Source organism: Mchenga conophoros, linkage group LG6 (assembly GCF_057382185.1).
Source record: "Mchenga conophoros isolate Kocher_MC1m ecotype Shallow Benthic linkage group LG6, M_conophoros_male_GT1.1, whole genome shotgun sequence".
Lineage (NCBI taxonomy): Eukaryota > Metazoa > Chordata > Actinopteri > Cichliformes > Cichlidae > Mchenga > Mchenga conophoros.
The window spans coordinates 13315599-13333998 of record NC_140531.1 but is presented as its reverse complement, the minus strand read 5'-3'; the positions used below and the strand labels follow the sequence as shown (position 1 = coordinate 13333998).

Below are 18400 nucleotides of genomic sequence, written 5' to 3'. Positions count from 1 at the left end.
CAGCCCTTCCGTCCTTCTCCCCCGTGCTTTGTCATAACTCCTGTCTACACATCCACCTATACTCTGAGAGAGAAAGAGAGAGAGAACGGCGGGTGCTTATCCTTTCCTCACGCCCACAACCCCAGGAGAGCTTTCTGAGGTATAAAAAGCTCCATGAGAAGCTAAATGAAGCTTTTCTCTTTTCTTCTTCTTTTCTTTTCCAGTAGTTGAACATATAATTGATTATGGTAATGGTGTTTTGATTTTGTACCGCAAAGTTATCTTCCTCATAGCTATAAGCCAGTGAAGTTTTCTCACAGCAGCTTTGCCTGTGTAGAGCTAAAAACCTTAATTCCTAATGTAATTCGAGGATGTAGTTGAAAGACGGGATAGTTCATGAACAGTTCACTTTGTATGCATACATTTTCAGTTACTTGGTTTTAATTTAGGGAGATTAGTGGCTTGCAAATTTGCTGCATGAAAAATTGGTGTGCTGCTGAGTCAGTAACCTGATAAAAATCAGGAAAATCTTTGACAACTTTTCACTTTAAGCTTTTGATCTTTGATAACTGTAAAACAAACGGAGGTTTTTGATTGGTTGATTGATTGATCTGGTCAAGATGAGCATTTTGATGGCACTACTTTTGCATCCCATGCTTGGATCTTTATTTATCATTAGTTATGGCTTATAAAATAATTAGATAATTGGTTATAAATCGCTAAAACGAGTAGCACGATATACCCAAAACAAAGAGAAGGGGTAGCAAGAGAGGAAAGGAATCCCAGATTTGCCCCACCAACAACATTGTCCAATGAAATGAACATGTAGGATAAGCAAACCATGAAAAGTACGGATTTTATATGAGCTTGTGCATATAGTTTGAAGCGGGAGGTTGTGCAGGACATGAAACCTGTGCTGGGACACAGCCTGCAAAGTTAGTGCGGAGGTGGGATATCTGGGGGAGAGGATATCTTACAGCTGGGACTACATCGCCCCCATCTGGCTTTTTGGAGAAAAGCAGCAAGGACAAGAATCTCGGAAAGAAAAAAAAGCAAATTCATCAAGTTAAGGAGAGTCTGGATGTTTTTCATTACCTAACAGTAAAGTCCTTGAGTCTTGGTAATGAACACTGAGTTGTGTATACTTTTGAAGTATAATGCCTGGTTGCCTGTATTTTAGATAGCTCGTGGTGAGAAAGTGTAATGAAGTATAACTCAGCTTGCTCAAATGATACAGTATTTACTACTCAAGTAATGTGAAGCACTGTAAGCCCCGTGAAGCATTCACGGGGCTTACAGTGCTGCGTTCACCCCCTTCCCATTTAATCACGTGTCAGATCATCAAACAAATGTTAATATCAGAAAACGATAATCAAGATTAACACAATATTTTATAATTATTATTTAATTTTTTAAAGAGAAAATGAACCAAACCTACTTGCCCCTATTAAATCATGAATGACCGGGGTTAAATTTCAATTCCACTAGCCAGAGCCCGGCCTGATTACTGGCGGAAGCACTGAATCAAGTTAAATGACAAAATGAAATAGACTAAAAGATCTCATAAAACAACAGCTGAGAAGCAAAATGATTGACAACTATCAGTCTAGATGGTGCTACAAAGGTACAATTACATCATTCACAGGCAGAAAGGTTTTCTATCAGGGAGTTTTCCTTTCATCCCTTTATCTGGATAAAAACAGAAATTCTCTCTTGAGAAGGAGAGACTCCAAAGGGAAACTTTGATATTTAAGATCATTGTTTGAGGACACCGGGCATCATGGTGGTCCAGTGGTTAGGACTCTTGCTTCAAAGCAAGAAGTCACTGGGTTTGAATTCATCTCACTGGTAGGGGTCGTTTCTGTGTGACCTTTGGATGGTTTCCCCTGATAATCTAGTTTTCTCCCACAGTCCAATGGTAAATTGGACCATACTTGTCTAGAATATGTCCCCTTTGCCCTGTGACAGCGGGGATAGGGTCCAGCTTTAGTAGGTGTTGACCAAAATGAAAAGACATCGTGGATGGTTTGTGGGAAGTCTTTATTTTATTATAAACTATGTGATGAAGTCAAGTTATTCAGCAGACATCTGCCCCTCCCTGAGCCTGGTTCTGCCGGAGGTCTCTTCCTGTTAAAGGGGAAGAAACCACTGTTGCCACGTTCATGTTCAAAGTGAGTCATCTGATTGTTTTCTCTGTATCATTGTGTTATTGTATTTTTTGTATTATTGCAGGGTATCTACCTTTCAATATAAAATGCCTTACGATGACTGCTGTTGCGTTTTTCTGTTACATAAATAAAATTGAAATGAATTTTAATTATACCATTATCATCTCTCTGTATATGAGCAAAATAGGTGACTGGTTTTATTCTAAAGATACAGACTGGTGAAGCTCTCTAAGAAAAAAGGGACAGCTGTACGATTAAATGGGTTACAATGACTTTGCTCTCCCTGAACAAAAATATGCTGGTCTGCCTGGTTGTGTGGCACTGGGGGTCCAGCACCTGTGTAAACAGTATGAGAAAATGATACAGGAACATGGCCACTCAGCTCGCTGCAGAGTTTGCAGCAAAGAGGAGAATTTGAGGAATGACAAAACTCAACTCCTGACAGTGGACATACAAAAGAGAAAGATTTGATCAGGTTTTTTTCAATTCAGGCAAATATTCTGAACAAGCCAAACTTACTCAGCATCAGAGAGGCTGATACATGTTTGATGTTAGGACAACACCCCTGTGTCTTCTATAAGGCAATAGGACTATTAGGTTCTGTCAGTTATTCTTTGAACTCCTCTTATTAGTTTTTCTGACTTTTTCAAACTGAGCTCAAAGGTTACTTTTACATCCTCATCCCCTTGACTCATGCTATATGGAACCAAGAATGGGTTCAAACAACTGGACTTCAGAATGGTCATATCTGGGCAACTGAATGGCTTTGCAAAGTGATAATAGAAGTCGATAATAATGTTATATTGGATATCTCAAGTTTTTTAGATCGTAAAGGATTAAAAACATTGTTACTCTTTAGTTTTAAAACGCACGTGAATGTTTTGCGCCTTTGTATATCCACTATGATGTATTACAGCGGTGTAAGCTGTAATGCACAAGTAAAAACTAACACACTTCCATCTGTTAATCATCTGTTTTGTAAATTATGGAGGTTTTTTTGGTCCACCCCAGATAGGATCAAATTGGGCTGTATGTGTCCCACGGACCTGAATGATTCTGGGAAGAAGAACCCACTTTCAGCCCCTCCTTGTAGCACCACTCCGAGAGCAGCGGGCAAAACACTACCTGGGCTGTGCTCTATCAAGGTAAACAGAGCTAACGGGTACAACCGGCCAATATTTTCAAAATAAGTTTCTTGTTTAAAGAAATGCGTTGCCCTTCGCTTGAAATCGAAGCGTAGTTTGCCAACTTAAAACACATTATTTCATAAACTACCATTAAATTAAGATAAGCATCACGCGTCACGTTTACTTTCGCCTGTCACGCGTTTACGTTTTTATTTTGAAGACGTCCTCATACAGTTCCGGCACCGCTCGGATTCTTTCTTGGTAATTTGACATCGCTGGTTAACGGCAGCCTGGTTGCTAGACGACTCAATCTGCGACGCCGATGGGAAATCAGTAACCTCTGTACCGAAAGACAGCCGCATTTTAACAGTTTTAAGGAAGCTATGCTCTACAGCCCACGTTACCGTATGAACTGCTTATTATTAAGGAAAGTTAGCTGTCCCAAAACACGTAAATTCCCAGTTGTAGCATAGCTAGCGTCTCTTTTGTTGCCCCCTCTGTGTATTTCTTAGCAAGAGAGGAGGCGACGTGAAGTGAGATTTGGGAGTTGGGAAAAGATGACCGAATTAGAAGTGGAAAAAGTCGAGTTTTCCAACCTAACATAACATTTATTTACTAGCGATGTTCAGTGCCAATGCTAAGACGTCTTTTCAGGCGAGTGATGTCCAAACAGATGAAGACTACGAGGAGCTGGTGAGTGTTCTGATCTGGCTGGGTTAAAGATACAGCTGTTTACTTAAAACTGACTTTACAGTGGTTCTTGTTGGAATTGCTTATTAAAAGCCTATAAGGTTCTATAATTTAAAGCCATGGTAGTTTATGGCAGTTGTTTTCAGCACTTTTGACTTCTCAATCAGAGGGGATTTCTGTCTTAGTATGGGTGTCTTACGCCTCCTAGGTTGAGGATGGCTTCTCGCTCCCTGCTGATGTTCCAGTAAAGGTAAACAAATGGACTCGTGAATCTAATCTGTGCCACATGAACACATTGTTATGTCTTTGTTTTTATGGCTGGGACATTTCCTTTGCTTTCGACGTGCTCTTCCGCATGAAACCAGTTTCATAAATACTCCTGTCATCTGCTTTGCCCCCTTCGTGTTTGTCCTCTATCAGAAAACGAAAAAGAAAGTCTCTTCTGGCAAGCCTCCTCCTTCTCCAGGTGAGTCCTGTTCGGCTGCACTGTAGGTAGTATTTTCAGACTCTGTAGGAAAACCCACCTTGAAAGTTATGTTTGCTTTTGTATTTGTAGGGTCTCCATACCTCACCAGTCTGAATGTGAATCACAGGAGAGCAGCAGTGGGTGCTTGGAGACTACCAAGGGCCTCTCTGGGGGACACCAGATTGGACACTCCCGGGGAGACTGGCCCAGCTCGCCTTACTTCCCTCAGCAACGGCCTTGGTAGGTGTCATGAAGGCACAACAAGCTCTGTGAATGGTGCCTACATAAATACATTAACAGTGAATGGGTTTATCTGCTTGCTTGAAATGAAACAGTTTATGGAAGGCTGTACAGCAAAAACAAGGAGGTAAAGGGAAATATAGGTTTTCAGTGATTTCGTCACATATCTGAACTTAAATGCATTATTCATGCTCTGCAGCGCGTCCTCGAAAAGTGTGAAAAGGCATGAGTCAGATGCAGTATTGACTCGTGTTGGAACAGTTTGTGTAAGCCAAACTTCTTTTTAATGTTTATTAGCACATCATCTAGGCTTAAAAACAAGCATGGCACAGGCATCTAACACTGCGTTATTAAAAACAATAGAAATCTGCCAAATGAATCAGGAAACCGAAGCATGTTGACAAGTAGCCTCTGTCTGTTTCTCTTTTTCAGATGTGTCTCAAACTCTGAGATCAGAGTGTGACGCCACACCAGAGCTCCTCATGCAGACCCTGAGCACGAGGAAATCCAAACATCTCCACTCTGCTTCCAACGGTGAGAGAACGCGTTTGTGTATCAGACTTAGAAATGGAGCGAAGAGGGAGACAGAGCTGAAGGTCAGGTTTTTGTGCTGAACAGGAGACGCTTAAAAAAAGGAAAAATACTGGCTGTGAAGGGAGTATGATGTGATATTAGTGCAGTCAGTGTTGTTTTTCACGACTTACAAAACCAAGCATGTGTTGTCTTCTTTGTGAAATCATTTACCTTCTCCCATCATTTGCAGGTTTGACTTTAGTTACAAGTGATTTCATGAAGAAGGAGGACATGTACGATGAGATCATTCACCTCAAGAAGGTAAGGAGTAACACAATCACACGTTAAAACAAGACATGCATGCCTGCACATCGGTGTAGTGACTTTTCCATCTCGTTTTTGTTCTTCTTCTCAAAAATTCTTCCTCTTTAATTTAGTCAGGCTTCTTTAAAATGTAAATCCTTATGCACTTATTATATGTTTGAGTAGTCACTGGTGCTGTTCTCTGCAGAGCCTTCATGAGCAGAAATCTGACAACCAGCAAATGAAAGCCAAAATACGACGCCTGGAGGAAGACAATGCCAAGAGAGAGAAACAGATAGAATCACTGTTGGATCCCACTAAGGTAAGAATAGAAAATTATTTGTTTTTTATTTTTTCGTGTGTCGTTTTTTTGTCAAAGAAACTAAAATGATGGAAAAAAAAAACCCCAACTGTGCAATGTTTTTCCTGTAGGGATCTGAATATACGCGTAGTTTGGTAGATAGGAAAAGAGAAGGGAGCGTGGTGAGTATATCCAGTGGGTTAGTGAACATGCCGGGAATAAATGTAATTTTTAGGATGTGTTTATAACAAGAAAAGCTGATCCTCTTTGTCAAGGTTATCAATGGACTGAGGCAGAGGATCCTAAAGCTGGAGCAGCAGTGCAGAGAGAAAGAAAACGCCCTGAGGTAATGCCGTCCTCCAACTTTGTCTCTGTATGTTTGGTTTCTGTGTAAAACAGAATGATGCTCATGTGATTTATTTATTTTTTTGCTTGTTCAGTAAACTGCAAAGTGAGCTGAGGGCCACCAACCTGGAAGAACTGAAGATTCGAGTCAAATCATACTTTGAGGAGGTAAAATCAGTCCCACTTTGCCCACTGTGAGTTTGGTGGTGTGTAAAGGAGTTCAGTAAAGTGGGTCTGTTTGCCTTTCCTTTTAGATCCAGAGACTGAGGATGCTTCTAGAAGCAGCTGAGAAAAGGTGACTGACACACACGTGTCTGAGTGTAGCCGAGTTCAGGAGAATCACGGATCTCCGTCGTCATCATTATAAAAGGTTAACGAATAAACGAGTATGTTTCTGGCATTGAGACTTCCTTATCTGCTCTGTTGCAGCTGTCGAGCCGAGAGCAAATGCTCCCAGAGGCAGCAAAAAGCTTTGAGCTCCACAGTTCACCGTCTGACTGAGAACCTGGAGCAGCTTCAACAAGAGAACGTGGCACTCAGAGAAGAACTCAACACCGACAGTCCTGCTGGAGGAGCCAAAGGTCTTTTCTCACACGCCACAACGTAGTGCTGAAAAAACCAGCAAGAGTCAGATATCAGTGTAAAACGCCTACAACTCGCTGTATATTTTACATACAGTATGTACATATGTATAAAACCGGGAGGAGTAAAAAACCAATGATACTGGAACCAGTGTGTTCTATATGTTGATTTAGGGTCCCGTTAAAGGAGCTTGTACTAGAAACATGCCTTCCTGTCTCCTAGTAAAGCTCGCTGCTATAAAACAATTGTATTGTTTTTAAATCCTAATTGGTTAATACAGTTTTTCTTTATGATCTACGTAGGTTGCCATTACTGATTACATTCCAGCTAACATTAAGTGCAATGCAAAGACAAAGGAAACAAAGGAATTGGTATTAGTCTTTACATCTGTGCTGTTGGGCGAAAGGGGCAAAAAGTCCTTGTGGTCATGGATGCAGGCAGCTTCCAGAAGACTCAAAAGTTGTAGTTTTTAAGCCACAACTAAAACAAAATGCTGTGCCTCCAATTAAACACACAAGGAGACTAAATGCACTTTGGTCACAAGTGAAAATCCTGGAGATCAAGAGGATGGTCATAAAGTGGTTACAGTTTTCTGCTGTGTGCTGTAATGTTACTGAAAATAGTGTAATGATGTGTCCCAGATTACAGAGAGTGGAGTAAACAGAGACTGTTGAGACGGCTGTTGGAGGTGGAGAAGGTGAGAGGAAGCCGTAACCAGTTGTTCATATAAACACGAGCAGTTGCCTGCCTCTGTTTCTAAGCTCGCAGCTAACAGACTCTCTCCTCCTGTCAGAGGCTGGAAGACAGCAAAAGACACGCCCAGTCACCAAAGAGCGCCATCCTATTGGATAAGGAAGTCCAGACCACACTCACTGAGAGTCTGGCGTTTACCATGGCAACAGAGGCAGTGGTCTCCGGGGGAACGCTCACTGATGAAAGGGAGGAGGTTTCGGAGTTGAGGGAACGCTTGAGCCAATTGGAGGAGGAGAAAATGGCACTTGAAGAGTTGCTGTCAAGTAGAGAGTGAGTGACGAGCAGCCTGAGACTGCTCAGTTAAAAAACAAAACACTACTTCTAAATGTAAAAGTCTAATAAATGAATGATGTGAACCTACCACATTATTACATCCGTAACAGCAGCTGTTGTTCTCTATACTTAATCTGTGTTGTCTGTGGTTCCAGTGATGAACTGAAACAGCTGAAGGCTGAAAGAGAAAAACTTGAGAAAGCGACAAAACAGTGGAAAGCTGAACAGAAAAAACTACACGATGAAGAGAGACGGCAGCATAAGTACACTTTCACTCCTGCATTTGGTGTTTGACATGGGTGTGATTCAGTGTGTCCACACTTTTCTTCAATTTGCATTGTTCATAAAATTGATCATTGTAGTTTTAAGTTAAAAGCCAAGTGTAATTCCATTTTAAGTCTTAAGTAATAGATAAATATGTAATAATAATACTAATACTAATAATTATGATGATTTGCAGGTGGAGTTTGCTTTTCATGCAAAGTTGTGTTTATTTACTGCTTTGCACGCGTGTGTTTTGTGTTTCCCAGACAGGAGTTGAAACAGTTGCGAACTCGGATCCAAACTCTGGAGGAGGAAAACAGTAAACTTGCACAGGCTGAGCTTTCCTCTCTTCCTCCCACATTGGCAGAGGAGACTCAGGGCAGCACAGGTGTGAGAGAGGGAGAGGAGAGGGACACGGGGAGCAAAGAGGAGGCAGAGGGAGGTGAGGAATCAGTCACAGATGACGGAGAGAAAGAAGAAATGGAGAAAGCAGCATTAGACATTCAGATATGCTGGAGGGAGCACAGAAACAGGGTATGTAACACGCTTATGCAAAGGAAGTTATTAATATCTGATAGAAATGTTATGTAAAAAAAAAAAATGTCTAGACACTGGCCCAGATTTCTCTTTCTGTCCATATCCGTCCTCTGCATTCTCTTTTAAGGACACGGTGATGCTGCAGTCAGCTTTAAGAGGCCACCTCTTCAGAGACTCGCAGCTGAAGGAGCTACCGGAAGATGCACTGAATCAGGTTTTACCCACACGCTTCCATGCGATGCACTCATATCAAGCCGTACTTGTAAAGCATCGAGAACAGTGTACTAATAAAAACAATAAATGCTACTTTTCATGGATACTTGAAGACTCATGTCTCGTGTTAAGGTTAATTTGAGCATAACGAGTGCTGATTTTGTTTTTCTAATGCTGGGTAATGATCAGCAGGTGTGTGAAGTATTTTCAGCAATGAAGGACTTAAATGTAATTTTGTTTTTCTTTCTTTTTTTCCTTCAAACCCAAACAAAAGGGGAAAAATTGATTAAACCAGAAATTACTTGTGTGCTGATGTACTTCCAACAATCCTACTAGAGATCATGATGTCCTTAATAAGCCAGAGTCAGCGTTGCAGCTAACACAAATAACCACTAGGTGGCTCTAAAAAACATTTTCTGGTGGGTTGGCTGTAAGCTTTTGTCCCTGCTGAAGCTTTCTTATCTCTTCCCCCTTTTTTGCTGTTTCCAGGTTGAAAAATCCTCAAACTTCAGCGATGAAGCTTCCTCCGTTGGTGACACGCTGGATGATGACGCCTTGACGATGATACAGTCGGCGTGCAGGGGACATCTGGCTCGATGTAGTCTTGCACAAGAAAGGTGACTCATTTATGCACTGAATTAAAAACCAAAACAACAAACAAACAGTCAAACCAAAGAAAAAAATCCACAATTGCTTGTTTGCGTTTGTGTGTTAGGTCTGTGCCTTCTTTAATGGAAAACAATTTTCCCACGCTGGCACCAAGAGGAAGTGCATTACCACACCCACCCAGCAAAAAAGGTGAGGTTCTCGCCATCTTTTAAAAATTGTTTCTATGCAAACACATCCACAGCAAACTATCAAAATATTCATCAGAACACAGCAAAAAACCAAAAAAAGTCACAGCTCTCCATCCATCTTCAGTTCAGGGATAGGGGTTGATGCACCCCAACACGCTGTACAAATGTATTCAGTGCCTTCGTGCTACACTGTAACTGCTCAGTGCTCAGACTTCATATTCACTGATGTATGCACCTCCCTGCTCTCAGGTTCCAAATCACTTATGATTCCTTCCCCCCGGCACTGCTTTGAGTATTGATGGATTTCGCTGGAGCAGTAATGTAATTCTATTGTCCCTGTCTGCTCAGCACCAGCGAGGGCACCGTCTGCCTCAAATAAAATAAAGACTTAAGAGGGCACTCAGCAGACCTTCACACCACTACTGCCTCTACTTTACTAGGAGTAAAAAAGACTGTTTAGGAGCTTAACTGTTTAAACAGAGGCGCAAATGACAAGAAGAAAAAAAGAGTTTGGAAAAATATCCCCCAAACTCTCTGCAAGTAATTCAATGTTAATTAAACTATACAGAATTATATTTAATGCGCTCACGTCAAGCGATCGCAACATCCGCGATGACTCAGGTCTGTCGCAGCTTCCCATCAGCAGAGCCATCACACAAACGATTGCAGGGATTTGACTGTGTCATGCTGTGATGCAGTTCATTTCAGCGCCGAAGTAGAACCATTTTTTCCTGTTAAATGCCAAAATAGGAAATCAGATGATGACAGTGATTAATTATGAACAGATCGAATGAGCATGGAACTTTCCATGTGACTGAACCGCTCTGTGAATTATCCTCAATCCTTCCTAAGCAAGAAAGTTAGGAGTTCTCTGAGAACATTGTGCGAAGCTGTTTCTGTTTCAGGAGTCCTGCCTTCACATCTGTCTGCCCTAACTGACTCCCCCATTACTTTCCCCGCCATGTCCCAGAGTATTGAGCATGTCACAGCATGCTTGTGCATAGAGCAAAGCAGTGATGTCAGCATTTTCCCCCCTATAATCTTACAAGGATGCCTCTGCATTTGATACCTTGTGGGCTTCACTGAGAGAGTTTAACCTGCATCGTTCCAGCTTCTTTTCGATCTGAGAACACGTGCTTTCTTATGGAGCTTTACAGTGTGTCGTATTGTGTCATGCTTCACTGGTTACATTGTAGTTATATTTTATAAGTTGTAAAGGACAGCCTCCAGTGAAGCTGTTTTTTACCATCTTCATTTGATGTTTTTAATAATGTGGTGAAAGGCCTATCATGAGCAACATGAACTCCCTCGCTGAGCTGTTCTAGATTCCTACAGACAGGGTTTTATTTGTTGAAAAGTTTAGTCAATGCCACGAGAGAAGAAATGGTCCATATTTAAATGCATGCTGTTAGCACTATAGCATCTGTACATGTGTCTCTGAGGGTGTGGCTGAATGGCATTAATTACTCTTTGCTGTTCTGTTAATAAGATGCTGCATCTCTCAGTGATGATGGTGAAGAGGAAGGTGTAAAGAAAAATACCCGGCCTGCGTCTAACATCTCTGCCTCCAGGAAGACACTCACAAAAGGTCAGACAGAGGTCACAGCAAGTGTTTATTTCTTTCATGGCCTTTGTTCTTAAATGTAAGTGTTAAAGGTAATTATAGAGGAGTGCGTCCACACACCTATAAACATGCGTGCTGTATGTCTCCTGCAGCCCAGAGCGAGTCTCGTGACATCGATGAAGACGCCGCTTTCTATTCTGATGATTCTGATGACATCATCGTGTCTCCGTCACGCCCATCGAGAAGCTGAGTAGTCACTAAGTATAGTTACTGAGTATAGTTACTAAGAAGTTTAACTTCTTACTGAAGCTGCAAATAAAAGCTGGGCTGTTCCAATAATGTTTGTAATATCAATGACAATATTCACTGTGTAACACGAGCTGCTCCCATGCCAATGCCAATAACAGGAATATTCTCAGAACGTGTCTCAGTGTTGATGTAAGGTTATGAGATGTTTTTTTTTTCTTTAATCAGACAAGAACATAAAACGAACAGCCCATTTTTGTTGAGTGTGTTATTCTTGAGCCAAATATCTCTGTTTAATTAGTCAGATTTATTTTTGCTTCTTTTTGCCTGCTGCATGGGAATTCAAATTGAAATTACAGTAATAAATGCATTTATTTCTGCTAACCTAGCAGGCATCACTTTAAATTCATCTGGCTTCATCAGGCTGTAATAATCCATAAAATCACATTTGCACATGCCTTATTTGGTAATACATGAAAGTCAGCACACTAATATATTTTGCATGCTTAGTTCGTTATAGCTGAGTCTGCGGTGTGGTTGAGGGAAAGCTCTTAACTGATGCACTATTGAGCCAAACTGTGAATAAGTTATAGATCAGGCTGCTGCAATACTGAAACGGTGAGAGCAGGGGAGGATACACAGGGACTGTGTCTAATGCCAATAATACTTGTGCTTTAAAACAGACAAATGAGTCAATAAAATCAACGATCGAGTGCATTTGTCTCCACATGATCAGTGTAACTTAATTTCTGATACAGTAAATAAAATGTTTTTCTAATAAAATCTCCAGTCTCATGTGGTCCTTCCCAGAAACTATTACCTGTACTTACACTTTGTGCTTATTTTCCCAAACACTTCTGAGAGAAGTAGCATGTACCCCCTATTTTTTTTTGTTGTTACACCCTTTGTGTCCATACACTTCTTAATGTTTGAAGTCAGCTAATATCAGTTCCACTGTGTATAAAATCAAGCACATAGCCATGCCGTCTGTCTTTACAAACCTTTGTGAATAATGTGTAGTTTTAAAGAGATGGCTGAGTGTTGTGCTGTAATAGGAACCACAACAAAAGCTGATTGAGGTGTAGTGAGAAAAAAAATCACCAACACTCTGCTGACTTTAGAACTGCACAGCTCCAGACCTGCTCTGGCACTGAGGATTGTACAAAAACCTCCCAACAGTATCATGATCAAGAGTTTTAGCTGAAACAAAAGAGAAACTCTTTACTAAAACTCCTCAGAATAGTGACAGAGTTAAGTGTCATTACTCCATAATGTTGTTCATGGATCTCTTCTCATGTAGAGAATAAGTCTGAGAACAAAAGGGGTGCCTCTGGGGAAAACACAGAGAACAACCAGTGAAATATAGGATTTTATTTCAAAATGTATGTATTTGAAATTAGCCCAGTGTTAAAAGTACAAGTGAAAATATAATTTCTATGTATTTATTATAATGTAATAAAAAATCACCCTCAACACTGAAGATGTGCATCCCCTGAGTCTGCAACCCTCAACCTCTGATATCATATTTATTTATATTTATTATTGGTAGGAGACATTAATATTGTTTGGGACTGTTTTTCTGATTTTTTTTTTTCAAATTTGGAAATATTCCAGGAAAACATTTAAAACAATTTCTAGTGAAAGACCCATTGTGTTGCTTTCCACCTGTGTCGTAGTCATATAGGCTTTCTAAAATAATCTTCACCATTGTGGAGGATAAAACGTCTAATGTGTACTTCCACCACTTCAACACCAGGGGGAGGCTTTTTTGCGCATTTGCCCTCTCACATACACATCTACAAACTCAGGCGCGCGCTTGCAGAAACACACGCGCTCACACGCGCGCGGAGCTGCCGCAAAGCCCCGTCCTTCAGGGCTTTTAAAGCACCGTGTTTGCTTCACGCTCCAACAATACCATCCAATTGAAGAGCCACAACGCTGAACCGGCGGTCACTGTGGGAAGACCGCCGACGAGCACGAACCGTGAGCAGGGGAGGACAGCAACTGTATTATTATTAAAAAAATAGATAGTGGTTTGCTGGTCAGATAATTTAACCCCTAATCTGCCGTGACGCTTTTGCGGAGGGTGAAGGCAGTCGAAACGGGAGGACGTCTCGGTGAAATGTGAGCGGACCGGGTCGGTGACCGTTATTCCGTTCTTTTCAATGTGGATGGGACTACAAGCGACTCGCTCGTTGCAGCTAGCTCGGTCCGGCCGCGTTGATGCAGCAACAGCGCACGGCTGTCGTGCTCAAATCTACCGCCGGATTCGGGAAGACAATAGGTGAAGTATACGCCGGTCTGGACCTCCAAGACTATACCAAACGAGGGTCTGCATCCGCTTGGGCTTCACTAGGTAGGTCATAACACGGTTCCTACCCACCCCAGCACACGGACTTGGATGTCCACAGGCACGCAGACCTCAAAATGAATTCTTCTTTTTCTCCCTTCTCGTTGCCTTGACGACTCTGTGGTACTGCGGTAGATTTAATGGACAAAGCGGGATAGAGCTAGCTAATCTGGGTTTGCTAACATTTTATTGAGCGCTGCGATAGATAAATAAGGCTTGAATGCTGAATGTGTAAGGGTACCCGCGAAGGGGCTGACCTACATGTACCCATACAGTAAATTCAGTACAACGGCCATCCCCCCCTCCCGTTCAAGACACATTTATTTCACGAAGCCTGTGTTTTTGCAGTATGGGCGTAAATTGGGTGACGCTGTCATGGATGCTCTTGTCATGCCATAATTCATGTACAGGTTTAACGTTTGGGCGAAATGTACACTTACTGAATGTCTTGTCGGGCTTTAATTACATTTAATAGGTTATCGGTGATAATTGTTGTGCGGTTGTTATATAGTATAATATAGTTATTATAATGCATTGTGATACTGGCAATAAGCCAAACATACATCACTGTAAAGGAAGGCAACCTCCCAAATAGTAAAGTCATATGTCATATTGCAGTCTTTTTGCCTTTGTAACAAAACACACAGAAACCTGTAACCCCTGTGTTTTACAGCAGGGGTGTTTTATATTGGTCCAATGGGAAATGATCACGAAAGATTCAGCAGCTATACTCTTATTGAAATTAATAAATTGTGAAAATATATGCATAACTAATGAATAAAGAGGGTATCCATTATATTGGCATTTTTGACCCGCCCTGTTAGTGGGTATTGATTACTGTTAGGTCATCACATTAGCCTTATGATAACATGCGAATGCTGCGTCTTACTCTTCATCTAATGCGTTTGGTGACATTAAAAGTTGCTTCGTGTCCTCCTCAGATGCAGTGATTGGCTGTTTCTTTTACAGTGTCCCTGTGAGGAATCGGGCTAAAGAGTGAAGTGAGAGCCGGCAGGCAGCTGCATCAGGATGGCGGCCGTGGTGAATTATTCTCCGCCTTGGTGGGTGAATCTGCTCCACCGGTTGCCTCATTTCAACATCGAGTTTCAGACAGTGAGCAGCGACTTCAGGCCAGAGGACTCTGAGTACCAGAAGGTAAGACAAGTGCGGGAGAATAATTACCTCCCACTCAGAAATTCATCATCTCCTTCATCGTGCAGCATTGCCTCATCATCGTACCTCCTGCCACATGCCCACACTGTAATTTCACAGCAGAGTGGCCAAGTGGTGACTGAAGCCGTCCTGCAGCCAGAGTTGTGGGGTCTCTCCCTGCATCGATCAGTGCGCTGTATGAATGTGTGTGTGTGTGTGTGAGAGAGAAAAAAAGAGAGAATAAAATCTGTGAGCCTATTCTTGTTCCACAGTCATAGACAGATGAATCTATATAAATAGATACTGCATATGAATAGCCTGACTCTGTAGAAAAGCGAGAAGGTAAAGGAATCTTTCTGTCTTCCATTTATTTTCTGCCAAATACGTTTGTAGTCCACGTAGAGAGTAAATAAGGGAATAGAAATGCAATCTCAAACCCACTCGTGCTTGTCTGACAGTGGTTTAGCCTCTATTAGCCTTTTTAAAGACGTATTTACATTTGTAAACAGTGACTGGTTCATTGAACTGAAGTCTTGCAACAGATATCCGGATATTTGAATTGCACTGTAAGTCCCAGACCGTGGAGAACCTGTAAATCAATGAATTTAGTAATCAGTTAAGACTTATTTTTTTGCAAATTAAATTTAGTTTGCTGTAGAACTCCTATTCTGACACATAAAATATCCAACATAACACAGCGTAGTACTAAGCACCGAAGGTACTTATAATTTCAAAAAATAAAATCAAACGAAGTAAGTAAACACTGTTTTACACTCTGAAACTATAAACCTTTGTTAACAGTGCTCCTGGTGTTTTTTTCACCTTGTAAAGCGCGTGGCATGATGCAGTGTTGGTAGGCTGGAGCAGCTACACAGAGCTGTGCAGGACCCCGTCTACGTGCTGAAACTGTACTGTCACCTGATGGCAGTGCCAAAAACACATGGAGCAGTCAGTAATGTGGGCTGTTTGTCCCATTGTTTGTGCTTTGACCCCTGTCATGATCAAACAGGAAAAAACAATGAAAAAAGACATTGTCTGAGGTCTTGTGATTTTTATTTTTTTATATTTACATTTTTTTGCCCTTCTTCTTGTTCATCGAGAACTCTGCTGTTGTTCCCCTCAATCTCCAAGCCAACTAGTCAGCCAATTAGCAGTCAACCTATGAATAGCATGATCGACGTTGGTTAAATTCCCATAATTCTTCACTCTGTTTAGCAAAAAAGGTACCAGTTGGACACCAGCACAGGCCATGAATCCATATTAAGTCGGTGTAATCATCTGTGGACAGATTGGGGTTTTTTTTTTACCTTTCAATGATAAAATGTGGTGGTTTGTGAAAGTATCATCACTCTTGATGAACTGCTTGCAGCTCATACATATATGCAATCTGCAGAGGTGGGACCAAGTCATTGTTTTGCAAGTCTCAAGTAAGTCTCAAGTCTTTATCCTCAAGTCTCAAGTCAAGTCTCAAGTAATGTCAGGCAAGTCAGAGTCGAGTCTCAAGTCACTGGTGTAAAAGTCCGAGTCAAGTCACAAGTCTGAAACTTTGAATTTCAAGTCCTTTCGAGTCTTTAAAAAAAAAACGAAAAAATAATGTTGCAGTTATGCTAAATGTAAATATTAGACCATGTAATTTTAAAATCTGTGTTTTTCTCAACACATGACAAAATAGTGAACTTAGAAAATATACACAAATTGTGAAATTACACCTCTTTAAAATGCAGCTCAATTAAACTTAGCTCCAAGAATAATTTTCACCGACAGTTCTGAGATACGCTGCATGTTATTCTTGGATGCGGTTGTAGGACCAGCTTTAAAATCGCATGACAAAGATATCATACACATTAAAAAGAACTGTATCACCAACGTAGCCTGGAAAACATTTGCTAGTTAGATGAAGTCAGCTATCTCATTGTAGCATATTTATATGCATATTTATAATCATACGGTTCTTGGAGTGAGTGCATACACTCGTGAAGTTTAGTAACTTCAGGTCACTGCAACAAGTCCAGGTACAGTTTACCGACGGATGGGTGCAGGACCTTGAAATGCACCGTGTAGAACGAAAGACCATCGTACGTATCATAAGTTTACCAGTCTCACAAATCGTCTTCATAAATACACATTCGTTAACCGTTTATTAATAGGACCTTTGAGCTCAACGGTAATTAATTAGTAGTGGAAATCATTTCTGGTAGCATCACAGAAATGTAGCAGTGACAACAATATTGTATGCTGTAATCGTACTGGGCAATTAGTGATACAAAAAAACCTGTTTTATCCTGTGAATAAAAGTATATGTTTTTGTCAGTGTACCATAATAACAGAAGCGAAACGCAATATTGTGTCAGGACAATTCACTATTTATGCACAATAAATAAAGGAGCATAGCGCGACAATTTCTGTTCAGCGCCAGACTTGCTTGTAACCTATATCACTAATTATGTTATGAAAATGACGTATTAACTACTAAAAAATATTGACCTTCGTGTAAATGCTTGGAGCAGACTAACCTGTGAGCTGGAGGGTTCTGGGACGTTATATTTGATCTTTGAATGGCTGCAATCCAGGCCATCCGTCGCGTCTTTGTTACTTCGGAAACATGGCTTGAACAATTTCTCTTCAACGACGTAATCCGATAACAACCGATCTCTTTACCCGTCGGCTTCCCGTGGCTGTCATGCGACCGGCTATTGCAGTTAATTATACAACAGCTTCTTGACATTTTTGTGTTTCTTTTTATCGCTGTGTGACTGATTTCAATTGAAAGCCTGCGTGCGCTACTACCGCTTGCCACGAGTTCCCAGAATCCTTTGCGGTTCTACCCGTGAATGACGTCACATTTTCAATCTCTATATAATATGCATGTTAAATTTTATATTTTGGGTAAAATATCAAGTCTTTTCAAGTAAACCGGTTCAAGTCCAATTCAAGTCCCAAGTCATTGGTGTAAAAGTCCAAGTCAAGTCACAAGTCTTAGAACATTTTTTCAAGTCAAGTCTAAAGTCATAAAATTAATGACTCGAGTCTGACTCGAGTCCAAGTCATGTGACTCGAGTCCACACCTCTGGCAATCTGTAATATGAGGTAGTGAGTAGGAATTGATTTCTTGGCTCTCTAGACACCATTAGAAGTGTAGGAACCAATGGCCACAAATAAATCACAGACAATTTTGAAAACCTATTAATATGTAAAGTCATTTATCACTGGCAGAAATCCCAATGTGATTGTCCTACTTGTATATCATTATCAGTGTAATATCTGCTGATTTGCGAGGGTTGGTTGGACAAAATATGCAGTCAGCACTTTGTGCTCTCCGATGGTCCGTTTTTCCACAAATTTTCAGCATTTTATTGGATTAAAATGAACCTGATACTTGGAAAAAACTAATGAGGAAAAATCCCAAATTAGATTTCTTTGAAAGCATAAAACTAATTGATATCATTCTTGGATTAAACACTGACTGAGTCAGGAACGGTGCATTGGAAAGCAGCTTCATCTTGAAAGGGGGGGGGGGATTTGCCCCAGTTTTGCTGC

At 41.0% G+C, this 18400-nt stretch overlaps 2 protein-coding genes across 4 annotated transcripts in view; both read left to right on the top strand.

Moving 5' to 3' along the window:
- The first annotated feature begins 3525 nt into the window (after positions 1 to 3525).
- On the top strand, positions 3526 to 12144 carry iqce (IQ motif containing E). Of its 2 annotated transcripts, XM_085276277.1 has the most exons (21): positions 3526 to 3967; positions 4173 to 4214; positions 4385 to 4430; positions 4521 to 4670; positions 5103 to 5204; positions 5434 to 5504; positions 5695 to 5808; positions 5919 to 5969; positions 6063 to 6133; positions 6228 to 6300; positions 6387 to 6427; positions 6562 to 6713; positions 7356 to 7411; positions 7508 to 7737; positions 7896 to 8003; positions 8271 to 8538; positions 8669 to 8755; positions 9244 to 9371; positions 9470 to 9552; positions 11041 to 11139; positions 11268 to 12144. In XM_085276277.1, the coding sequence occupies exons 1-21, from the start codon at positions 3896 to 3898 to the stop codon at positions 11363 to 11365; spliced, it is 2142 nt and encodes a 713-aa protein (XP_085132403.1). In that variant the 5' UTR covers positions 3526 to 3895; the 3' UTR covers positions 11366 to 12144. The 2 variants fall into 2 exon arrangements, with proteins under 2 accessions (XP_085132403.1, XP_085132404.1); XM_085276278.1 differs by lacking the exon at positions 3526 to 3967 and having other exon boundaries at positions 4197 to 4214; positions 4558 to 4670.
- Positions 12145 to 13197: 1053 nt separating this feature from the next.
- LOC146572245 (protein tweety homolog 3-like) overlaps positions 13198 to 18400 on the top strand; it is a 31197-nt gene continuing 25994 nt past the window's right edge. For both annotated transcript variants that reach the window (XM_085276280.1, XM_085276279.1), the window contains exons 1-2: positions 13198 to 13717; positions 14681 to 14866. In XM_085276280.1, the coding sequence (XP_085132406.1) occupies positions 14741 to 14866 (126 nt within the window). In that variant the 5' untranslated portion in view covers positions 13198 to 13717; positions 14681 to 14740. The remainder of the gene's footprint in view (positions 13718 to 14680; positions 14867 to 18400) is intronic.